The sequence below is a fragment of the Eurytemora carolleeae genome, unplaced genomic scaffold (genome assembly GCF_000591075.1).
Source record: "Eurytemora carolleeae unplaced genomic scaffold, Eaff_2.0 scaffold545, whole genome shotgun sequence".
Taxonomy (NCBI): domain Eukaryota; kingdom Metazoa; phylum Arthropoda; class Copepoda; order Calanoida; family Temoridae; genus Eurytemora; species Eurytemora carolleeae.
In genome coordinates, this window is record NW_019396435.1 from 119,631 (window position 1) to 140,593 (window position 20,963).

The 20,963-nt window shown below is 34.3% G+C and overlaps 3 protein-coding genes across 5 annotated transcripts in view; 2 read left to right on the top strand and 1 right to left on the bottom strand.

Moving 5' to 3' along the window:
- The first annotated feature begins 7,431 nt into the window (after positions 1-7,431).
- On the top strand, positions 7,432-17,332 carry LOC111703262 (RNA-binding protein NOB1). The gene is made up of 4 exons (XM_023475154.1): positions 7,432-7,603; positions 15,487-15,633; positions 15,743-16,696; positions 16,753-17,332. Exons 1-4 carry the CDS (start codon positions 7,460-7,462, stop codon positions 17,227-17,229), a joined length of 1,722 nt encoding a protein of 573 aa, XP_023330922.1. The 5' UTR covers positions 7,432-7,459; the 3' UTR covers positions 17,230-17,332.
- LOC111703264 (uncharacterized) overlaps positions 13,419-20,963 on the bottom strand; it is a 44,067-nt gene continuing 36,522 nt past the window's right edge. The window contains exons 6-11 of one of the 2 annotated variants that reach the window (XR_002765586.1): positions 15,392-15,450; positions 15,100-15,196; positions 14,908-14,994; positions 14,626-14,845; positions 13,719-14,540; positions 13,419-13,682 (exon numbers count right to left, since the gene is read on the bottom strand). Coding sequence is in view for 1 of the 2 variants with exons in the window: in XM_023475157.1 (XP_023330925.1) it covers positions 14,367-14,540; positions 14,626-14,845; positions 14,908-14,994; positions 15,100-15,196; positions 15,392-15,450 (637 nt within the window). In the remaining variant the exon portion in view is untranslated. Of the gene's footprint in view, positions 14,541-14,625; positions 14,846-14,907; positions 14,995-15,099; positions 15,197-15,391; positions 15,451-20,963 lie in introns of both variants that reach the window. The other variant, XM_023475157.1, reaches the window with a different exon arrangement.
- On the top strand, positions 17,331-20,338 carry LOC111703263 (survival motor neuron protein 1). Of its 2 annotated transcripts, none has more exons than XM_023475155.1 (6): positions 17,331-17,446; positions 18,396-18,527; positions 18,774-18,894; positions 19,274-19,338; positions 19,435-20,107; positions 20,196-20,338. In XM_023475155.1, the coding sequence occupies exons 1-6, from the start codon at positions 17,337-17,339 to the stop codon at positions 20,298-20,300; spliced, it is 1,206 nt and encodes a 401-aa protein (XP_023330923.1). In that variant the 5' UTR covers positions 17,331-17,336; the 3' UTR covers positions 20,301-20,338. The 2 variants fall into 2 exon arrangements, with proteins under 2 accessions (XP_023330923.1, XP_023330924.1); XM_023475156.1 differs by having other exon boundaries at positions 18,399-18,527.

The following is a 20,963-nucleotide window of genomic DNA, read 5'->3' on the forward strand; positions in this document are numbered from 1 at the left end:
AGACCCCCCCCCCCGCTCGAAAGAAAAAAATAGCCCCCCTCCCTAGAACACACTCCTGGGTACGCAAAGCTGCTAAAAATATATTGTGGATTTAGGAGAATAAATAGTTACAGTATTGTATCCTCTCTCTGAGGGGATGCCATTTTTATAATTAGGTCAAACTTATACGCTTGGCTTAAATACGCTCTAAGAGCTCAGTGCTTAACTTAAATTATTCATTATTAGATTACTGACCTCTTGCACAATTTTCACTATGTTTGAGCTTTTTTCCCCTCTCCCTCTATCTTGTATTTTTATTTATGTTTATATTTACTACAATTTTCGTTTATAACAAATTCGTCCAAATATGTCCCTAGCGGTTTTTACGAATAATTTTTCCGTTAGGCCTGAGTTGTCATTCGTTCTTTCTATCTATCTAGCCGTTCCTGCCGTCAGAGGCGTATACAGGGGGGCTACGGGGGCTCAGCCCCCTGTACAAATTCCTGTATAAGCCCGACTGTCTTATATATTTCTATTTACCCTCTACTCTATATCGTGTCTCTCGTTATACTGATATTTTTTTTTATAAAATTCTAAAATTCTGGATATCCTTCTTTATCTGTTCTACTTATCTTCTTCTCTTCTTTGCTTCCCTTGTATCTTTCTATCCTTAAATCCTTCTATCCTTTTATACGTTATCCTGTACACATCAATCCTATTCTTCTAAATCTTATCCTTCTATCTGCATTTTTTTATTTATACCGGTTGCGTATGATAGGGGGGGTTATTGGGGTTAAGTAACCCCCCCCCCCTAGAATCCTGAGGGTAATTACCCCCCCCCCTCTAAAACCTTGGGGGTAATTACCCCCCCCCCCCTAGAAACTTGATCTCCATTCTTCATGTCCATGATTCATTAAGAGGAATAATATTAACAAATTTTATAAAGCTCTTCCGAGAGGAGGTGGGGATAAAAAGTTTAAAGATCAAGATTATTAAGAATTAAATTTTAGAAAGCAAGAAATTTGTTCAATAAATCCAGTTTTTTTAAAGAATAAATGTAGTCAATGTAATTAGTGAATATATCATAAAGGTGTACACTATAGATTGAGTTGACACTTTAGAAAAAACGCTCTTACTCACTCAGTTTTGAATTTACGCTGGTTGATTTGATTTTCACTTAGGACAAATATCATGAGAAACACAAGATCCAAAAGCAGTCTCTGTGCATGTATCCAAATATTTTTCCTGTAATGCCCTTAACTTTCAGGGGAAAATATGAATTACAATTGGCATGGTAGTTTTTAATGTAAAACCTACCAAAAAGCATTTTCATCCACTCCTCTTGATCATGTTCTGAATCTTCTTTATGGTGAATATTCTTCAAAACACTACAACTAATATGTTCGCAGGGCACAGGTGGCTGATCTGCGGATTTTTCATATTGGTGGATTTGCTATTTTATAAGCTGTTTAAAAAGTCCCAATTTATTGTGGACACAACATTTAGGGTATATAGGTTAAGAAAGGTGAAAGCTGAAAGGTGGTGAAGGAAGTCTATTATTTGATTTGAGTTTATTAATCCCAGAAATGATTGGGAAATTGAAATCAAACCCATCTAAAACCCATAATTTGATATACATTATGAATGGGATTGTATAATGTACATGGTCTAGGGGGGGGGGGGAATTTCTATGGGGTTAAAAAAAGTCGACGTGCTACGCGTGCAAAACGTTAATATTACCCAAAGCCCTCCCCCCCTAGAAAATCCTTATATACGCCCTGATCTGTGCCTTCTCATTATATCCTTAAATAATTTATGTCTATATATTTTGTACCCTTTTCTATCCATCAATTCTATCTTTCTATCCTATTCTACACTTCTACTCTTCAGTCTCTTTTCAAGGGAAAATATGATGTACATTGACTAATACTTCCAATCTATTATATTCTTCTTTTATTTAAAATTTTATACTTATATTAAATCCCTTTAATCATGATAAATTGAAAAAACTCCAATAATTATTTAGATTCGACCCTCATAAAAAGAAATCATCCTCTGCAGTTAGTTAGTAGCTGAGAATAGATTGAATCAAAGATTAACTTTTGTTTTGGAATATTCTAGACTTTCATGTTGTATCTTGTCAAACATTCTTAGCTCCTACTAAGGAATATAAAATTTGTGCCGAACAACGGTAGATCTGAGTTTGTAGTTTGCAAAATGCAGATCCGTGCAAACCTGTTGCATCAATTGCAGGGAACCTGCAGTAAAATGCTGGACTAAACGGTAAGATCGGCGAACTGTATCACGTTTCATGAATATAGTTGATGTGCACTGCAGCACTGTACACTTAAATGCAAACTACACTGTACAGTGTTCAGTGTACAATATTATTTATGTGTAGCGTTTGCTTGATTTTATTGAATTAACTGAATTTTAAAGACATTTTTTCTTTAAATCTAATTTTTAGTGGAAGACAAGACTGTACCTGAAACATCCATTATTAGATGGTTTAAAAGTAATCCTGCAATGTTATTAAAGGGACTGTAAAGGAAAAATGAAAAGGGGTATTGCATGAAACCTGAGAATCTCAGGCGTTGAACGATACATATAAGACATCTATCTGATGTTCCCGTCTCGAGAAATTGATATGAAACTGTGTCAAAATTATACAAAAATTTATTTATATACAATTTTGTATAAAGTAGTAGGTTTAAACAGATCATATTCAGCAAATACGCAACCATTATAAAAACGATTATATCTCAAAGAAGCCTGAGAATCTCAGGTTTGCCCCTATTATAACTTAAAATTTTTATTTTGCATTTTAATAGATATAATTCATAATATTATTACAAATAGTCTGTATAGCCCGTATAATGTCACCAGAACTTCAGCCAATGGCAGTGCAGTGTACTGGTCGCGTGGTGATACAGATGGAAATCATGTGACCTATACCCCTTTCATTTTTCCTTTACAGTCCCTTTAAACCAAAACATTGATATAAGCTTCAAATATGAACCTTACATATTTACAGAATGAGTTTCATTACAGTGGAATTTCCAGCCCAGCTATATTTGGATTTTAAAACGTCCATTTAACTTAAAATTAATGGATTTCTTTCCACATATTTATCGAAGACTACAGAACATACAAATTGGTTGTTTACATGCGATGTATGTACACTGTACAATACACAATACAAAATAAGCCAATTAAAGACTATATTAGAGGCAGGAGACTTAATTTAACTAGGGGATTTTCGTATTACATGAGCTTTAGATCGTCTTTACAGTCTCATCATTTGTGGGTAACCCTGTAGGATTCAATCTGCTCTTGAAAGAAAGCATATTTTTTGTGTTAATGTAAACAGTACAGCATAATTATCGTTTAAATTTTTGTACTTTATACGTACAACATATTTGTTTTTAAGCAGTTTATATTCAGCATGTTTATTTTGGTTGGTTTATATAACATTTTTTTACTTATACAAACTATCCAAAATTGTTCTGATTATTGTAAAAACAAAAAAGGTAACACGCTACAAATAGCTTTTACCCGAGGTTGTTGAACTGGTTTGAACTATGAACTTCTGTTTTACTAGAAACTTGATTTTTTGTTTCTTTCTTTTTTAGATTAAACGCATTCATCTATGAAACGTTTCCTTGTTAAGGATTTACGGCTGATTAGTTACTTTTCTCAAAGACAAAATACCCGAAGGTTGGAAATAAGATATTTTTAAAAACTGCGTTAAAAAATACATTTTTGCAGCTCTAAGATATGGAGATATAACCTTGGTCTATTCTCATTCGGCACCTTTACAATGCATAACAAGATTTAAATCGTTGCGTAACCCTTGTCCAGGGGACTCAGGGAGAAACTACTAAATAGAAACTACCAGGAAATTTCTGTGTGACTATCAGGAAACCACTTGGAAACTACAAAGAAACTAACAGGATAACCTAAAAATTTTAAAAAACTAAGAAATCCCCAGGAATTTTTAAAAAACTATCGGGAGCCTACCATAAAACTACCAGAAACTGCCATTAGAAACTACCAAAAAATGCAGGGAAACTACAAAAAAACTAGAAGAAACTAAAAAAAAACGGAAATTAAAAGAAAACTCCGTAGCAACTACAAGGAAACTACATGGAAACTATTAAAAACTACAAGAAAACTACCAGAAATTAAAGAGAAGGAAGCTACAAAGAAATTACATGGAAACTACAATGAAACTGCTAGAAACTACAATGAAACTACCAAAACTACAGTGAAACTACAGTGAAACTGCAGTGAAACTACAGTGAAACTACAGTGAAACTGCAGTGAAACTACAGTGAAACTACAGTGAAACTGCACTGAAACTACAGAGAATTTATAGTAAAACTATAGTGAAACTATAGTGAAACTACATTGAAACTACAGTGAAACTACAGTGAAACTACAGAGAAACTTCAGTGAAACAACAGTAAAACAACAGTGAAACTACAGTGAAACTACAGTGAAACTACAGTGAAACTACAGTGAAACTAAGTGAAACTAAAGTAAAACTACAGTGAAACTACAGTGAAACTACAGTGAAACTACAGTGAAACTACAGAGAAACTACAGTGAAACAACAGTGATGAAACAACAGTGAAACTACAGTGAAACTACAGTGAAACTACAGTAAAACTACAGTAAAACTATAGTGAAACGTCAGTGAAAATACAGTGAAACTACAGTGAAACTACAAGGAATCAGAAACTATCAGAAAACTACAAGAAACATACAAGAAACTATATACCAGATAAACACCAGAAACTAAAAGGTAATACTAAAAAACTACTAGAAACTAGTTAATACCAAAAAAACTACCAGAAACTACAAAAAAAAACACCAAAAATTACAAGGAAACTACAAGGAACTTATCAATGACTACCGAAAACTACCAGAAACTACACAAGGAAACTACAAAGAAACTACTAGAAAATTACAAGGAAACTGCAAGGAAATTACAAGGAAATTATCAGTGACTACCGAAAACTACCAGAAACTACACAAGGAAACTACAAAGAAACCACCAGACAACTAAACTAGAATCTGTAAGGAAACTGCCAGAAAACTACCACAAACTTCAAGGAAACTTCCAGAAACTACAAGGAAACTACAAGGAAACAGTAAACACCAGAAACTACAAGGAAACTTCTAGAAGCTACCAGGAAACTACAAGGAAACTACAAGGAAACTACCAGAAACTACTAGAAACTACTAGCAACTACCAGAAACTACAAGGAAACTACTAGAAACTATCAGATATTATTAGAAACTACTAGAAACTACCAGAAACTACCAGAAACTACTAGAAAATACCGGAAACTACCAGAAACTACAAGGAAACTACAAGAAACTACCAGAAACTACTAGAAATACCAGAAGCTACAATGAAACTTCTAGAAACCACCTTAAAATTACTAGAAACTACTAGAAACTACCATAATCTAAAAGGAATCTACTAAAAACTATCAGAAACTACTAGAAACTACTAGAAACCATCAAAAACTACCAGAAACTACAAGAAAACTACTAGAAACTACCAGAACTACAAAGAATTACCAGAAACTCACCAGAAACTACAAGTTAAATACCAGAAAACTACCAAAACCTACAATAAAGCTACCAGGAATGAAAAGGGAACAGTAAGGAAACAACCAAGAAACTACCATAGAATATCGATAACTAACAGAAAACTACACAAGAAAACTAAAAAGAAACTACCAGAAAACTAAACTAGAAAATGTAAGGAAACTGTCAGAAAACTACCAGAAACTAACAGAAACTACCAGAAAGTAAAAGGAAAATATAAGGAAACTACAAGGAAACTAGAAGGAAACTACAAAGAAACTACCAGGAAACTAAAAGGAAACTACAAGGAAACGACAAGGAAACTAAAAGGAAACTACAAGGAAACTACATAGAAACTACCAGAAAACTTCACAAGGAAATGGCCACAAACCATCAGAAACTACAAGGAAACTGCCAGAATCTTTCAGGAAACTAGTAGGAATTATAGTAAACTATTAGAAACTACTAGGGATCTACAAGAAACTGCGAGGAAGCTATAAGAAAACTATAAGAAAACTATAAGAAAACTATAAGAATACTATAAGGAAACTATAAGGAAACTAAGGAAACAAGGAAAATAGCATAATCCCACCAGGACACAGGGAAACTATTATAATACTATCAGGAAACTATGAAGAAACGATTAGGAAACTCTCCGCTAGGAAACTATGGGAATACAGCAAATATGTTTACTGCTGTAGAGACTACCAGGAAACTAAGGAAACTCTCCGTAGACCGCTAGGAAACTATGGGAATACAGCAAATAAGTTTACTGCTGTAGAGACTACCAGGAAACTAAGGAAACTCTTAAAAACTGAAGAAGAAATAACACTCGGAAATATTAGAAACAACCTGAAAATACCTTGACAATTGACACCAACAGGCAGGAAGGAAACTATACCAGGAAACTAACGATGAATCTAAGTTTACTGAGAAGCTTAGATATGTAATCCAATCCTAGTCATCAACCCTTATTCATTCATTTCTGTAAAGTGTAGAGTCAAGTCATGTTAAATATCTATTGTTGAATCACCTGAACGCTGAACCCTAAGAAGTTAAGAATTGCGGGGGGGGGGTGCAGGGGAGGGTTGCGCGGCTCTTGTCTCAGTTCCCGCCAAAGATCTGCTTGGCTTCAAAACTGGATCATAAAGATGGAAAAAAAAATGGAGGGAAGCTGAGAGAACTGTCCTGAACCCTCTCTAGGTGTACGCAGATACACACACAAAATACCGGGGACAAGGTTGGGAACAAAGAAAAGCAGTTTAAATATTTGGAACCAGGATTTAAGTATGGCAGGTTGTATAGTTCATGTGGGGTCTTATAATGCAGAATAATAAAACAATTCACTTTTTACGTAAAAGGTACAAAGATAATTTTAACTAAATGATTACCGTTAAGGAATAAAAACAATTTCGTTGATCTTCAAAATGAGACAATATTTGAAAGGATAAAACGAGACAATATTTTATATTTAAAGGATAAGACGAGATAATATTTAAAGGATAAAACGAGACAATATTTAAAGGATAAAACGAGACAATATTTAAAGGATAAAACAGACAATATTTAAGGGATAAAACGAGACAATATTTAAAGGATACCTATTACCCAAAATTCGAAATGGGAGCCAGGAATATTAAACAGAAGTATCACACAAGACTATTCAATATCAGAAAAAAGAGAAAAATTCAAAATTCAGTTGGAGTTTTAAAGTATATGGAACTATAAAGACAACAAGTGAGATGAGATAATTTGGATGAATGAGTTTGAGATGTTCAACTTTTCTCCGAGTCCAGTTCGTCAATGCAGCTTTATTTTACCATATTTCAGAATTCAACATCTGCGTGGCGTACTGGAAGGCCTAGGTTTGGCCTGAGGCATGTTTCACGCATCCCCTCCCCCACTCCTTAATCACTTATCCCCCCCTCTCCGCCCTTCTAACCACACAACCCCAACTCCCGCATATCTGTTACTCCATCCCTCGAACACGTTCCTCTGGTTTAATATTCAGCTTAAACTCAAGGTAAAATCATATTTGCTGCAGATATCTAGGTTACAAGACACAACCATCTGTAAAAAAGATCTTACTACCATTTTTAGAAGAAATGCTACGCAGAAGATTTCGTTTTTTTTAGTTATACAAAACTGTGAAATTTTTAGTTTTGGAAGGATCAAGAATTGGAGTTTGGAGGACTGAGAGGGTTAGTAAGCGGATCAATAAAAAATGATTAATTATAAATAAAAAACAGAGCAGGATATGACGATTATTGATGATAAAAAAGAATAAAATGAAAATTGAACAAAAAAAGAATATAAGGAATTAGGAATGGGAAACCTTCGGAGGATAAGAGGATATAAAGATAGTACTAGAAAGGAGAATAGGATATAAGGATGCAACTAGAAAGGAGAAAATGATATAAGGATGCAACTAGAAAGGAGAAAATGATATAAGGATTCAACTAGGAAGGTGAATAGGAAATAAGGATGCAACTAGGTTGGAGAATAGGATATAAGGATGCAACTAGGAAGGAGAATAGGATATAAAGATGTAACTAGGAAGGAGAATAAGATATAAGGATACAACTAGGAAGGAGAATGGGATATATGGATGCAACTAGGAAGGATAATAGGATATATGGATGCAACTAGGAAGGAGAATAGGATATATGGATGCAATTAGGAAGGAGAATAGGATATAAGGATGGAGCTAGAGATGATAAAATGATAGGAGGATGGAACTAGAGAGGAGGATAAGAAATATGAGGGTTGAACTAGAAAAAATAAGAGGTTATGTGAATGGAACTATTGGGAGGATAAGAGGTTATGAGATTGGAAAAAGAGAGGATAAGAGGATAAGAGGATGGAACTATAGGGAGGATAAGAGGTTATTAGGATTAAAGCAGCCAGGATAATTAGCTAAGAGAATGAAACTAGGAAGGATATTTGGCTATTAAGATTAAATGAGGCTGGAACTAGGATCAATATGATGACATGAGGATGGAACTAGGGAGTTTATGAGGATATAACTAGGAATAATAAGAGGATATGATGACATGAGGATGGAACTAGAGGAAGAATAAGAGGATGTGAGGATTGAACTAGGAAGTTTATGAGGATATAACTAGGAATAATAAAAGGATATGAGGGTGGAACTAGGAAGGATAAGATTATATTAGGATGGAAATATGGAGGATATGATTATACTAGGATGGATCTATGGAGGATAAGAGAATAAGAGGATATTAGGATGTAACTAGAGAGGATGGAGGTTGGAACAAGAGAATATGTTTATTCCTTCAACATGTTAACTATATACCAATACTGTGGAGTATTAATGTTTGTAAATATGTGATATATGTAATACATAGTTTGTCCTTTAAAAGCTGATGAATCAACACAATATTGATTGAATAAGAATCGATACTACCGCTTTATGAAGGGGGATATTGATAAGTAGGATTCCTATGATAACAAAGCATTGCTCCAGCTTATGTAAACTTCTACTTACAATTTCTAAATACAGATACCATCCAAATTCTTACTTTTTCATCTCTACACACACATGATCCCTATATCTTTGCAACCTGAACCTGCAAGCTTTGACTATTAGATCCAACTCATAGTTTGAAATATATAAGATCTACGACATTGGGTTTCAAAGATACAAGGATTAGAAATTCTGAGTTTAGGTTTCATTGAAAATTACACGAAAACATTTTTGTGAATGGAAAATATAGCAGATTTCAAAACAAATCGGATAAATAGCCGTTTTTGAGAAAATGGAGTTTGAAATATTTATAAACAGGTAACCTATTAGGTTTACAGCAAAATGAAGAAAATATATCCTACTTAATTTTATATTCGAAACTGAGTTATTTTATATTCGAAACTGAGTTATTTCTCGAACATTAATTTCTTTAGATCAGTTTTCAGTAATATGTAAAATATCAGTATTAGAATTTTAAAAATGTATTTGGTTCAAAATAAATGTTGTTCTTTGGTCACCAACCCTAAACCAGCTATACACATATGATAAAAAATGAAAAAAATTATCACATTTATTTAAATCAAAATTAATTTTCAAGTTTGCAGTTTTTAAGCTATGAAGGACTTCGAAACTTTCTTGCTTCTCACACCGTGTTTTAATCTTAGACAAGGGTCAATATAATTTCAAATGCGATCCCAATATTCTTTTTTGAGCGCTTACTAATAATTTAATAAATCCCTTATTACTTTAAAATTCGGTGATGGTGATGGACCAAACCTCTGTAGAGTAAAAAAGAAGATGTTATTTCCACATTTATTGAAAATGGGTTGACCCGCGTCAGTTCTAACGATATAATAACTATCAAAATCGATAAAATAAAATATAAAAAAATGTTTGTTAAAAAGAAAATAAACAAACAAAAAAGATTATTCAAAATAAAAATTTGGGCTGTCAATAGGCAAACGAACTCAGATTTGTATTACTTGTTTATTGAATTTTTACAATGATAACCAAAAAACTCTGAAATAGGACTTTTCAACTCAAGTTTGGACTTAAACGAGGTCAATGAACATTAGACATAGCATTTGCAAATTGTACAGTGCAATTTCGTATCAAACATTAGAAATTTTAGTGGATTGAACGCCTTTAGTTTAAACATTCAAAGTCTGTCATCAAAATTTGAAGAATTGAAAATATTTCTTGATAGAATTGAAAATTCGGGAGGTAATGTATCAGTTCTAGTAGAAATATGGGATGTCTCTATACTTAACTTATTCTTTATCAAAGATTTCGAACTATTTACTAATACACGAGAAACATCAAAAGGGGGAGGTGTTGCAATATATTGTAAAAGAGACTTTAATCCAAAATTGATACCTGGCTTAGTTAGACAAAAAACTTTCCCTTTTGAGTCGATTGCAATAGAAATATCACTTGAAAACGTCTCAGTTTTTATTGGATCTTATTACAGATCTAACAAATATTTCAGTATCAATAAGTCATCAAATCAATTTGAACCATTTTTTAACGAGTTATTATCTTTTTTAGAAATTTGCAATAACAGCAATTGCAAATCCTATATTTTCAAAGACATTAACATAGATCATCTTAAGGAAATCAATGATGTTATCAGTGAGTATACTATGCATATATTGTTTCCAGGCTTTTCCCCTTTAAATTTCGCGACCTGAACTAACTTCTTGACCATATTATAACTAATGATAACCTAAAAGATACCAAAATATCCAATCGATTTTAGACCATAATACAATATTTCTCCCAATTATTCTTGATTTAAAACACAACGAAAATTCATTTCAAAATCTCACAAGGAACATGAAATCTTTCAAAAATGTGATTGAAAAAGAAAAAAGGAATAATGTATTTTTATCTCAAACTGCAGATATGGCGGTAATAGAATTTAATCAAACATTTTTCATCAAAGAAAAATTAGTCCATTTAAACACTTTTTTGGACATATGTTCATTTTGCACTAACGTATCAATTGCACTATGTTTACAGAAAAAAATTAGTCCGTTTGAGCAAATTTTTTGTTGAACATGTTCTTTTACACTATAGTGCAATTAGTGCAATTTAACGTTATAACGTTAAATTGCACTAATATTTACAGAAAAAAATTAATGCGCTTAAACGAATGTTTTTAGTATTCCAGATATCAATTGCACTGATCATTTGCACTATAAAATATTCCTGGCGGGAAAATAAAATTTTAGTCCAATTGAACACAGAAAACCCGATTTATGTTCATTTGCACTAATGTTCGATCGTACTAAAAACCGGTTACTGATCAGCTGATTTAAGTGCAAAAGTACGTTAGTGCAAACGATATAGCATCGATTTCTGATCAAACAAACCAAAATTGTCTTTATTGTTCCAGATTTATACTGCGAGGTTTCGTGGTTTTCGGAAAGGTGTGTTTTCCAAACCAAATAATTTGTACAGAAAGCAGTAAACCGTGAATCAAATGCAATGCATGTATTTGTTATTTCTCTTCCTTTGTTTGATAACAGTTATTTAAATACTTTAAACTAAGGTTAGAACTGCATTCTGGTGACGACAATTATTGATTTTGTATTTTTTAACTTCCCCGTATGTTGAAGGTGAAGAGGATAGAAGAAGGGGTCCGTCCTAGTGTACGGGTTTTGGATCCTTCTCCCCCCTCTTTCAATTTTGTACATGACCACTTAGTTTTCAGTAAAATTATTATTATTTATTGTTTTATTAATTTAGGGTTAGGTTAGGTTAAGACAATTTCTGGGCCGTACGCTGTGGCTAGTACAGGCTGGGGGGCTGGGAGCTTTAAAGTAATGGTTATGTTCAAAATTGATAGGAGAGGGGGGGTGTCCAATAATCATATTTTAGGAAATTACTGGGGTCTGTTCTAAAGAACGAATTTTGACCCCCCCTTTCCTATCAATTTTGTACATGACCATTAATAAGTTTTTTTTTCCATTATTTTAGGATTATGTTAGGTTAAGACAACTTCTTGGCCGAGCGCTGTGGCTAGGACAGGTTAGGGGGCCGAGCGCTGCGGCTAGGACAGGTAAGGAGGCCGAGCGCTGCCTCTAGGGGTCGAGCGCCGGGGCTAGGACAGACTAGGGGGGCGGGCGCTGCGGCCATATGATCAATTATATCCATGTGATACATATGAGATCCATTTACATAATTGATAGGAGGGGGGGGGGGGGCCTTACAATCGTTCTCTAGGAGTTTACCGGAAGTAGAAGTTAAAGGAAGTAGAAGGTGAAGGAAGTGGAAGTAGAAGGTGAAGGGGGTGGAAGATGAAAAAGTGAGGTTGAAGTGGGTGGAAGATGAAGGGAGTTAAGGTTGAAGGATGTTGAAGGATGGTGAAGGATGACAAGGGACACCTCATTAGATCACTTAAAATGAATATACTGTAGAGCCTCAATACTGAAAATGCTTATTTGGTAATTAACTCAATAAATGAAAAGATTTAATTTTAGAATTTGTTTTAACCAATACAAATTATTTTGATCTCACTTTCACCTCATAAACATATAGAATTATGCAGTGAGACCAACCTATATAATAAAACAAGCATAATAATAATAATAACTATAAAGCAATAATCAGAACAGCTTCTCAGTTTTCATATTTATTATATTTATTATTTCATATTATTTATATATATATATATATATAAATATATGTTGCGCATAGCCGGCCAAACGGCTGGACCAATTGGGCTGAATTTTTTTGTGGACACTCATGGGTGGCTGGGGGATGTTATAGGCTAAAAAAAATAATAATTTTTTTTCCACTGGCAACGTGGGGCCCTTAAGCTATTAATAATAAAGACTGTTGTTGGAGGAAAACGACTGTAAAATAATGAATTCAATGTGTAATTGATCTCACCTTATAATTATATAAATAGTTAAACTTCTCAGCTTTAGAAAAAGAATTACTATTTTTTTTATTCATTTTCGAACTAATCTCCTTCATTGTCTCAATAATTTAAATTTTAATTTGCATTTACAAAATGAGGCAGAAGGGATACAAATTTCATTACTTAATTTTTTGTTGTAAATCTTATTTTTTTTTTTATTAATTTCAACTATATATTCATCCATTCTTCTCTGCTGCTTCAAACTTGTTTAAATAATTTTTGTAAAAAGTATTAAAAATATATTTCTTATGTACAAATTGTTAAAATGTTTAAACTTAAAATTAGCATGCCCTAAAATCACAACTATATACTTGTTATATTTACATTAATTAGAATATTGTACATAAATGTTGAACGACGATAACTGGTGTACAGTTTAAGACTAGTGATATATGAATGATTCGGCCAAGTTTTTTTTTAAAGTCAAATATTTTAATCTTTACGACAAGATTTAGTAAACTTAAACAAGAACAGATTACTAGTTTTTTGATCGAATAGATTTCTCTGCATTTTTCTGAACCGATAATTTGATAGCCGCTTTTTGAACAGATTATTGTATGGTTTTCTGAATAGATTACCGAACAGATATACGAACAGTTCACACTATTTATATTACGGAACAAAATACTAAACAAAAAATGGAACAGATTGCTGAACAGAATGCTGAATAGGTTACTGAACAGATACCTGAACAGAATGCTGAATAGGTTACTGAACAGATACCTGAACATTTACCTGAACATATAAGTGAACATATTAGTGAACAGAACTGAACAGATAACTGAACAGAACTGAAAAGATAACTAGACAGATAACTGAACAGATAACTGAACGGATAACTGAACAGATAACTGAACAGAACTGAAAAGATATCTAGACAGATAACTGAAGAGATAACTGAACAGATATCTGAACAGATAGCTGAACAGATAGCTGAACAGATAGCTGAAAAGATAGCTGAACAGATAGCTGAACAGATAGCTGAACAGATAGCTGAACAGAGAACTGAACAGATAACTGAACAGATAACTGAACAGATAACTGAACAGATAACTGAACAGATAACTGAACAGATAACTGAACAGATAACTGAACAGATAACTGAACAGATAACTGAGCAGATAACTGAACCAGATAACTGAACCAGATAACTGAACCAGATAACTGAACCAGATAACTGAACCAGATAACTGAACAGATAACTGAACTTGATAACTGAGCAGATAACTGAACCAGATAACTGAGCAGATAACTGAACAGATAACTGAACAGATAACTGAACCAGATAACTGAACCAGATAACTGAACAGATAACTGAACAGATGAATGAACAGGTTAATGAACGGGTTACTGAACAAACTACGGAACAGATTACTGAAGTATAATTAGTATGATAAGAGGAAGGATGATGATTATAGAAGGATAGAATTGATTAGCTCCACTAGCCAGTAGTTGTGCCTGGGTATTATCCACTGCATTACTGAATATATCATCAAAAGACCGGATATCCGTTGATGGAAACCAGGGTTTCCGGCGCTCATCCTCCTGAACAAACAGAAACAATGATTTTTTAAATTCAATATTATATTAATTATTGGTAGCATAATATGGTTCTAATTAAGCTCCTTACCTGCTGTTGTGGAATGAAAGGTTCAACTAACGGACTGATGGTTGTTTCCCAGCTAGAGGGAGCTAGGTAGGTTTGGGTTTCAGTTTTCTCCGTTCTATCCATGATGGAGTTATCTGGCTCCAAACCTCCATTGTTGTTTCCATTCATATTCGTCCAGTCGTCCTCTCTCCTTTCGTCCCGTCCGGCCATTCCACTAGGGAAGTATGAACCTTCATCATACCTTGAAATAAATATAGTTCGGACAAATCTTGATCAAAAAATGTATTAAATCTTGAATTCTACCTGTTCCCATCGTTCTGGTTGTTCTCGTCCAACCTGGGTTCTTTATCCTGTTTTCTCTTGTAGATTGGACAATCTCGTTCAGCAGGCCTTCAGAGATTAATTAAAAGTTAGATAACGTTGATTTCCTGAGGAACTAAATATTGACAATAAAATTATTAAATATTTTGGTATTTCTTTCTCTTCTAAACTTACACATATGATTGACACTGTTTGAGTAGGAACCCTAGGGCCTTGTCTAGCATTGCTCTGGCAAACCCTGTAGCTTCCATTCCTTGTCTACATTTGTCTCCTAAACACGAATATTTGATCAAAAAAAATAACATTCATTGCAATTTAAATAATGTTGAAACGAAATCATAAGATTAATATCTTAAACAAGCTTTCAGTATTTTGTAAAATAATTAAAACTTATCAGAAGGAGAAAATTTTTTCTTCACAATTTTAGGATTTAAGATTTTTTAGACATATGTAAAAAAAAGTTCACCTGTGCAAGGGCAGGCCTCTGTCTCCGCAATAACGCACTCCTTGTACGAACTGTGCGCACTAAAATATTAAAATTATTAATTTATTTAATTTTAGAGAAGAATGAGTAAGGCTGAGTATCTTGTTGTCGATTCTGGAGGTTTCATCAAGAATGCTCCGCTCCGGGAGCTAGGAACCAACCTTGTTACTCTGTATGATGTGATAGATGAGATCAGAGATAAACCAACAAGACAGAGACTCCAGGTATACTTGACATATAAAGACAAATTTTGAATTCAATAAAAAGATTTTTTACGGCTAAATGCGCCTTTTTAGAACAGTGTATTGGTTTTATACATATTTATATTTTTAGACAATTCCTCTGGATTTGCAGTACAGGCAACCAACATCTCAGGGGCTTAAAGTCGTGACGGAGTTTGCTAAGAAGACCGGAGACTATGCTAGCCTCTCTGCAACAGATCTCAGGGTCCTCGCTGTAACATACGACCTTGAGTCTGAGAAATGTGGAGTAGCACACCTGAACTCGGAGCCGGTGACCAAGAAAACTGTTGAGTTTTATAAACCCGCCAAAGGTATTCCCGCCGGTGACAAGAATATCGCGGGTTTTTATATTCCAGAAAGGGGGGATGGCTCCGGCAAGGTTCGAACTGAAGAAAATTTCTCCGCCTTTCAGTTCTGGAGAGAACCTCTACCTGATATTCCTTTGGATTTTGAATTGGAGAATCCTAAACCAGGAAACCAGGAAGAAGAATCCTCTGCCTTCTCCTGGTCTGAGCTAGAAAGCCTGGATCTATTCTTGAAAGAACGAAGTTTTATTTCATCCTTTGAAATTTCCCCGGTAGATTTCTTTCTAGTTCGTCTCCTAGATTCCGTTGATGTGAAGGATTTGTGTAATTTAAAACGTTGGATTCATCATGTCCAATCCTATCCAGCTCAACAACAGGAGCAGCCAACTCCAAACCTGTCACTTGAACTTATCAAAAGAAAAATATCTCAGGGTTCGGATTTCGGAGTTGAAGAGGTGAGTGAGGAGACATCGGAGCAGGAGTGGAACCAAGAGAACGAATCCTCAGACGAAGGAGTTATCATGGAGGACGACTCCGACAAAGAAAACGATGATGAGGATGATGATGATGAAGGTTGGATTACTCCGAGTAATCTCAAGGAGAAAAAAGCATTACTTGTTGGAAATAAGATCGAAGAGAGTCGAGTAGAGGTTGCTTGTATTACAACAGATTTTGCAATGCAGAATGTTCTTAAGCAGATTGGACTCAATATAATCGGTGCTAATGGGTTGATCATTAAGGTATGAACTATTGCATTGTTATACGTTTATCATTTTTTAAAACATTCTGTTTTTAGGAGACCAAGACATGGATTCTGAGATGTTACTCCTGCACTAGAACAACACCGCTCCTGGAGAAAAAGTTCTGCCCCAAGTGCGGAAACAAAACCTTGAAAAGAGTAAGTGTAACTCTGAATGCGGACGGAACCCAGCAGATTCATATTTCTACCCGGAGACCACTCTCAACCAAAGGAAAGAAGTTCTCTCTGCCTGCTCCCAAGGGCGGAAAGCATTCCTTTAATCCTAAACTTACCGAGGACCAAAGGGATGCGCAGCAAAGGTTGAGCAAGAAAGCAATTCAGAAGAATAATCCAATGGACCCGGATTATATTGCCGGGAATTCTCCTTTCCTGACGAAGGACGTCACGAGTAAATCTGCTGTTCTGGGTCTCAAGGGAGCTGAGATGGGTCAAGCAAAACCAACCGGAGTTTACTGGACGAAAAAGAATCCCAATGCAGGATCTAAGAACACCGGTAACAAGAGGAAGAAATAAAAATCACGAATAAAACAGAACAAACTTATTTTTAAATTTTGTTAGCTTAGCACGCTTGCATTTGCTTCTCATGCCTTCAGATTATAAATAAATTTTTTTCAGATACAATGTTCGCGGCGGGTAAAGAGATATTTAACGTTGAGGATGAATTCGATGAGGACATGTGGGACGATTCGGCGCTCATAAGAAACTATGAGAGAGCTTATGAAGCTAGCAGGTCTGATACATGTAAAATCAAAATCAACACTTGCCCTGAAATCTTATAGGAATGGGTTTTGGAACTTAAAGGGATAATTTTGGAACTTAAAGGGATAATTTAGGAACTTAAAGGGATAATTCTGGAACTTAAAGGGATAATTTAGGAACTTAAAGGGATAATTTTCGAACTTAAAGGGAAAATTTTGGAACTTAAAGGGATAATTTTGGAACTTAAAGGGATAATTTTGGAACTTAAAGGGATAATTTTGGAACTTAAAGGGATAATTTTGGAACTTAAAGGGATAATTTTGGAACTTAAAGGGATAATTTTGGCTTCGCAACAAACTCTGATTTTCTAATTCCTATGTATTTTCAACCTATTGTCGTAGACCTTAGATATTTCAAACTTTAAGATATGTTAGAAAAAATTATCTAAGTTTACACCACCAGGTTGTAAAATTTAGTTTGTTGCAAAGACCCTATTCCTTTTTTGTCTGTTTGGAAGTTTATCCCGTTGGCGGTCTTAGTCTCCCAAACTTCAAGATAAAACTCCATTATTTTGTTCACGTGTACAAAAATTGGGTTTCCCAAAAATCCAAATTTGATGATTTTAAGAATACTTTTATCAGAAAAAAATCAAAATTTTACTTTTTCAAACTACTGATGTATTTACAGGGGTGTATATTTTTTGGAATTTCAACGGGGGGGGGGCGTTTTTTTGATGCTTTAATTCAAAAAGTAAACATCAAAACCAACTTTTTATATTCTTTTTGATACTTTTTATCCAAAAATTCAATATTTTTCCATAAAAATCATTTTCTTCCAATTCAGCGAACTAAACTCTAAAAAATACGTGTATAACTTTTTTGGGGAAAAAGGATTTTCTAAAGGGAGGGGGGGAGGGGAATGATTTTTCGAGAAAATGTACATGCACCCTGGTTTTTATTTGTTTATGATAATTGTTTAAGAAGAGAGCTGATGATGAGACGTAAAGAAGGTTCTAGAAAGAAGATGAACTGGAATATTGGAGATGCCTGTAGATATCTAGATGTATCCGACGGTATGGAATACGAAGGAAGCATTGTCCAGATCACAGCTAGGTAGGATAATTCTTTGAACGATTTAAACTTGTTCAAAGCACACTCAGTTATTTTTGAATTGTCGTCTCCCTGTTTACGGTATCTGTATTTCAAGTGCATTTCCAATTTTAGAGTGGCATATCCGACACTCAACAGTATTCTTTAAAGGATTACGTAAATGTTACACTGAAACCTCAAGTCTCTCGGAACTAAGTTTTCTCCAACAAGAATGAGGATATATCTTAATAACATATACTCTTGTTCCAGGACTGCAGTTGTACGTGTACACGGATACAAGCATGAAGAGGAGTTAAGTTTACAAGATCTTGAACCTAGTTTAGGACAATACGAGATACAACATCAGATACAACAAGCAGAACTTATTAAGGTAATGGAAAACAGGAGAATACTTCACTTCCCTCGGGCTTCTGTAGGCAGATTTTTTTTTGAGGGGGGGAGAGGGGGTAGAGAGAAATGGAACCTTTATCAATCCTTTAACAACTTTCATTGATCCTTTAAAGTAAAAAATTTTCTTAAAATGATTTTTGTTCCCCGGAAGTATAAAAGTAATGGATAAGAAAAAATTTGTAAAAAGATGGGGGGGGGGGGCGTTAAAACTCGAAGTAAACCAAGTTAGATTAAATGGGTTACTTGGGGTTTTAGTATTTTAAACCTGAAGAATAAAAGCTTTTATGAACTTTACCAAAAAAAAAATCGCCAAATAAGAGGACGGATGAAATAATTGGTTGATTCTGGACTTTATTTAGGCTTCTGGGATAGAGGAGGAACCGTTTACAGGAGATATCAAGGTCGGGGAATATTGTAGAGCAAGGTAATATTATAATCCAATAATATTCTTCATCTTTTTATTTAGAAATTATTTATTTAGAACTTTTTAGAGACTTATTACTTCTAATTCTTGATTTAGGTGGTCCCTGGATGAATGTGTATATGAGGGAATTATAGAGTCTGTAAACCTAAAGAAGAACAGAATTAAAGTCAAGTTTATCGGATACGATAACGAGGATACTGTAGGGTTGGATCAGCTGTACTCGTCCCGTGGAGAGGACTGGAGAGACCAGCAGATTGAGGACGCTGCCTATGATCTCTCCGAGGACATAACTAAACTTATAGAAGATAGTTCCGAGGTTTTCTCTCAGATTTCAGATATCCAGAGCTTTGATAAGCTTGCAATTACTGAGAACAAAGAAAACAAACAACCAGCAGAGAAAAAAGAGAAAAAGAAAAAATCTGAACAAGAGAAAAGTAAAAAGAATAAAAAAGAGAAGGAGAAGCGGAAGGATAAGATTCAACCTGAAGATACTCCTAATATCCCGTTCTCCGAACCTCTAGAATATCCGTTTGATCTCAACTCAGAACATCCTTTCCCTGATCTATCTCAGTTTAACTCAGATTTGGGGGATGGATTTCCGTCTATGCCACATCTACCCGGAGCATTTCCTTCCCAACCTAACTTAGAGAGAGAGTATCAAAAACCTCCTGCAAATTCTCAGACAGTATTTCCTTCTCTTCTTATTCCTCCGCCTCCTCCTCCTAATCCGTTCCTAGCTCAGGGTTCCGACTCAGCCCAACATGATGAGGTGATTCATAATTCAGAATAATCCGTCATTATCTTCTTTTACAACCAATTATTTTTATTTAGCTTTTATATCTTTAAAAATTGTTCAGGTTTTACAGTCAATGCTTGTATCCTGGTATATGGCTGGATATCATACAGGGTTCTACCAAGCTTCAAATCAGAAAAAGCAGAAGAGAAAAAAACAGTCCGACTAGTTGTCAATTGTTTTAAATATATTTTTATAATTTACAAATCTTTCGATATTGCTAGAGAAAAAGAAGAATAAAGTAACAATAAAGGACAGAAGAGGAAACTGCAAGATTTGGATCTAAAGAAGTAAAAACTAAAACATTTTTTACCGAATATTTGGATGGAAGTAAATATTAAACAGGAAAATATTTGAAGTAAACCTATTTTTTAATTCTGAGATTATTTATGACGTAATTTCCACAGTTGTTTTTACAGTCTGAAGGAGAACAAGTATTTGTAATTCATTATAAAACCTGTTCTGCTCAAAAACTAAAACGAACCCATTCTTTGAAGAACTGGCTGGCATATTTGGATTTTCTGTAATTAAGTGACCTTCCATGCAAAGATGATAATGCCCGATTCACAACGGTATCCTTAAAGCTTTAATTGATCAAGTATAAACTTCTAGTATATATCAATGTTTATCATTTTGGGAACAAATTTTTTTCAATAGTGGTTTTTCCACAAAAGTGACTTGCGCATTTCTACTGCAGGAAAACATATAGGAATGTTAAAATTAAACCCTTAAACCTAAAAATGATAATATCTTTTACATTATTGATCAGCATCAGCATTGCCATCTTTGTATGGAGGGTCACTTGAAGTGAAGAAATTTGAAAAAAGTTATT

Bases quoted from the DNA above. Each gene is read 5' to 3' on its own strand.
- LOC111703263 (XM_023475155.1), top strand. From the start codon at position 17,337: ATGTTCGCGGCGGGTAAAGAGATATTTAACGTTGAGGATGAATTCGAT. The intron at 17,447-18,395 runs GTCTGATACATG...TAATTGTTTAAG, and splicing joins AGAGCTTATGAAGCTAGCAG to AAGAGAGCTGATGATGAGAC. The intron at 18,528-18,773 runs GTAGGATAATTC...CTCTTGTTCCAG, and splicing joins ATTGTCCAGATCACAGCTAG to GACTGCAGTTGTACGTGTAC.
- LOC111703262 (XM_023475154.1), top strand. From the start codon at position 7,460: ATGTTTCACGCATCCCCTCCCCCACTCCTTAATCACTTATCCCCCCCT. The intron at 7,604-15,486 runs GTAAAATCATAT...ATTTAATTTTAG, and splicing joins ATATTCAGCTTAAACTCAAG to AGAAGAATGAGTAAGGCTGA. The intron at 15,634-15,742 runs GTATACTTGACA...TTATATTTTTAG, and splicing joins CAACAAGACAGAGACTCCAG to ACAATTCCTCTGGATTTGCA.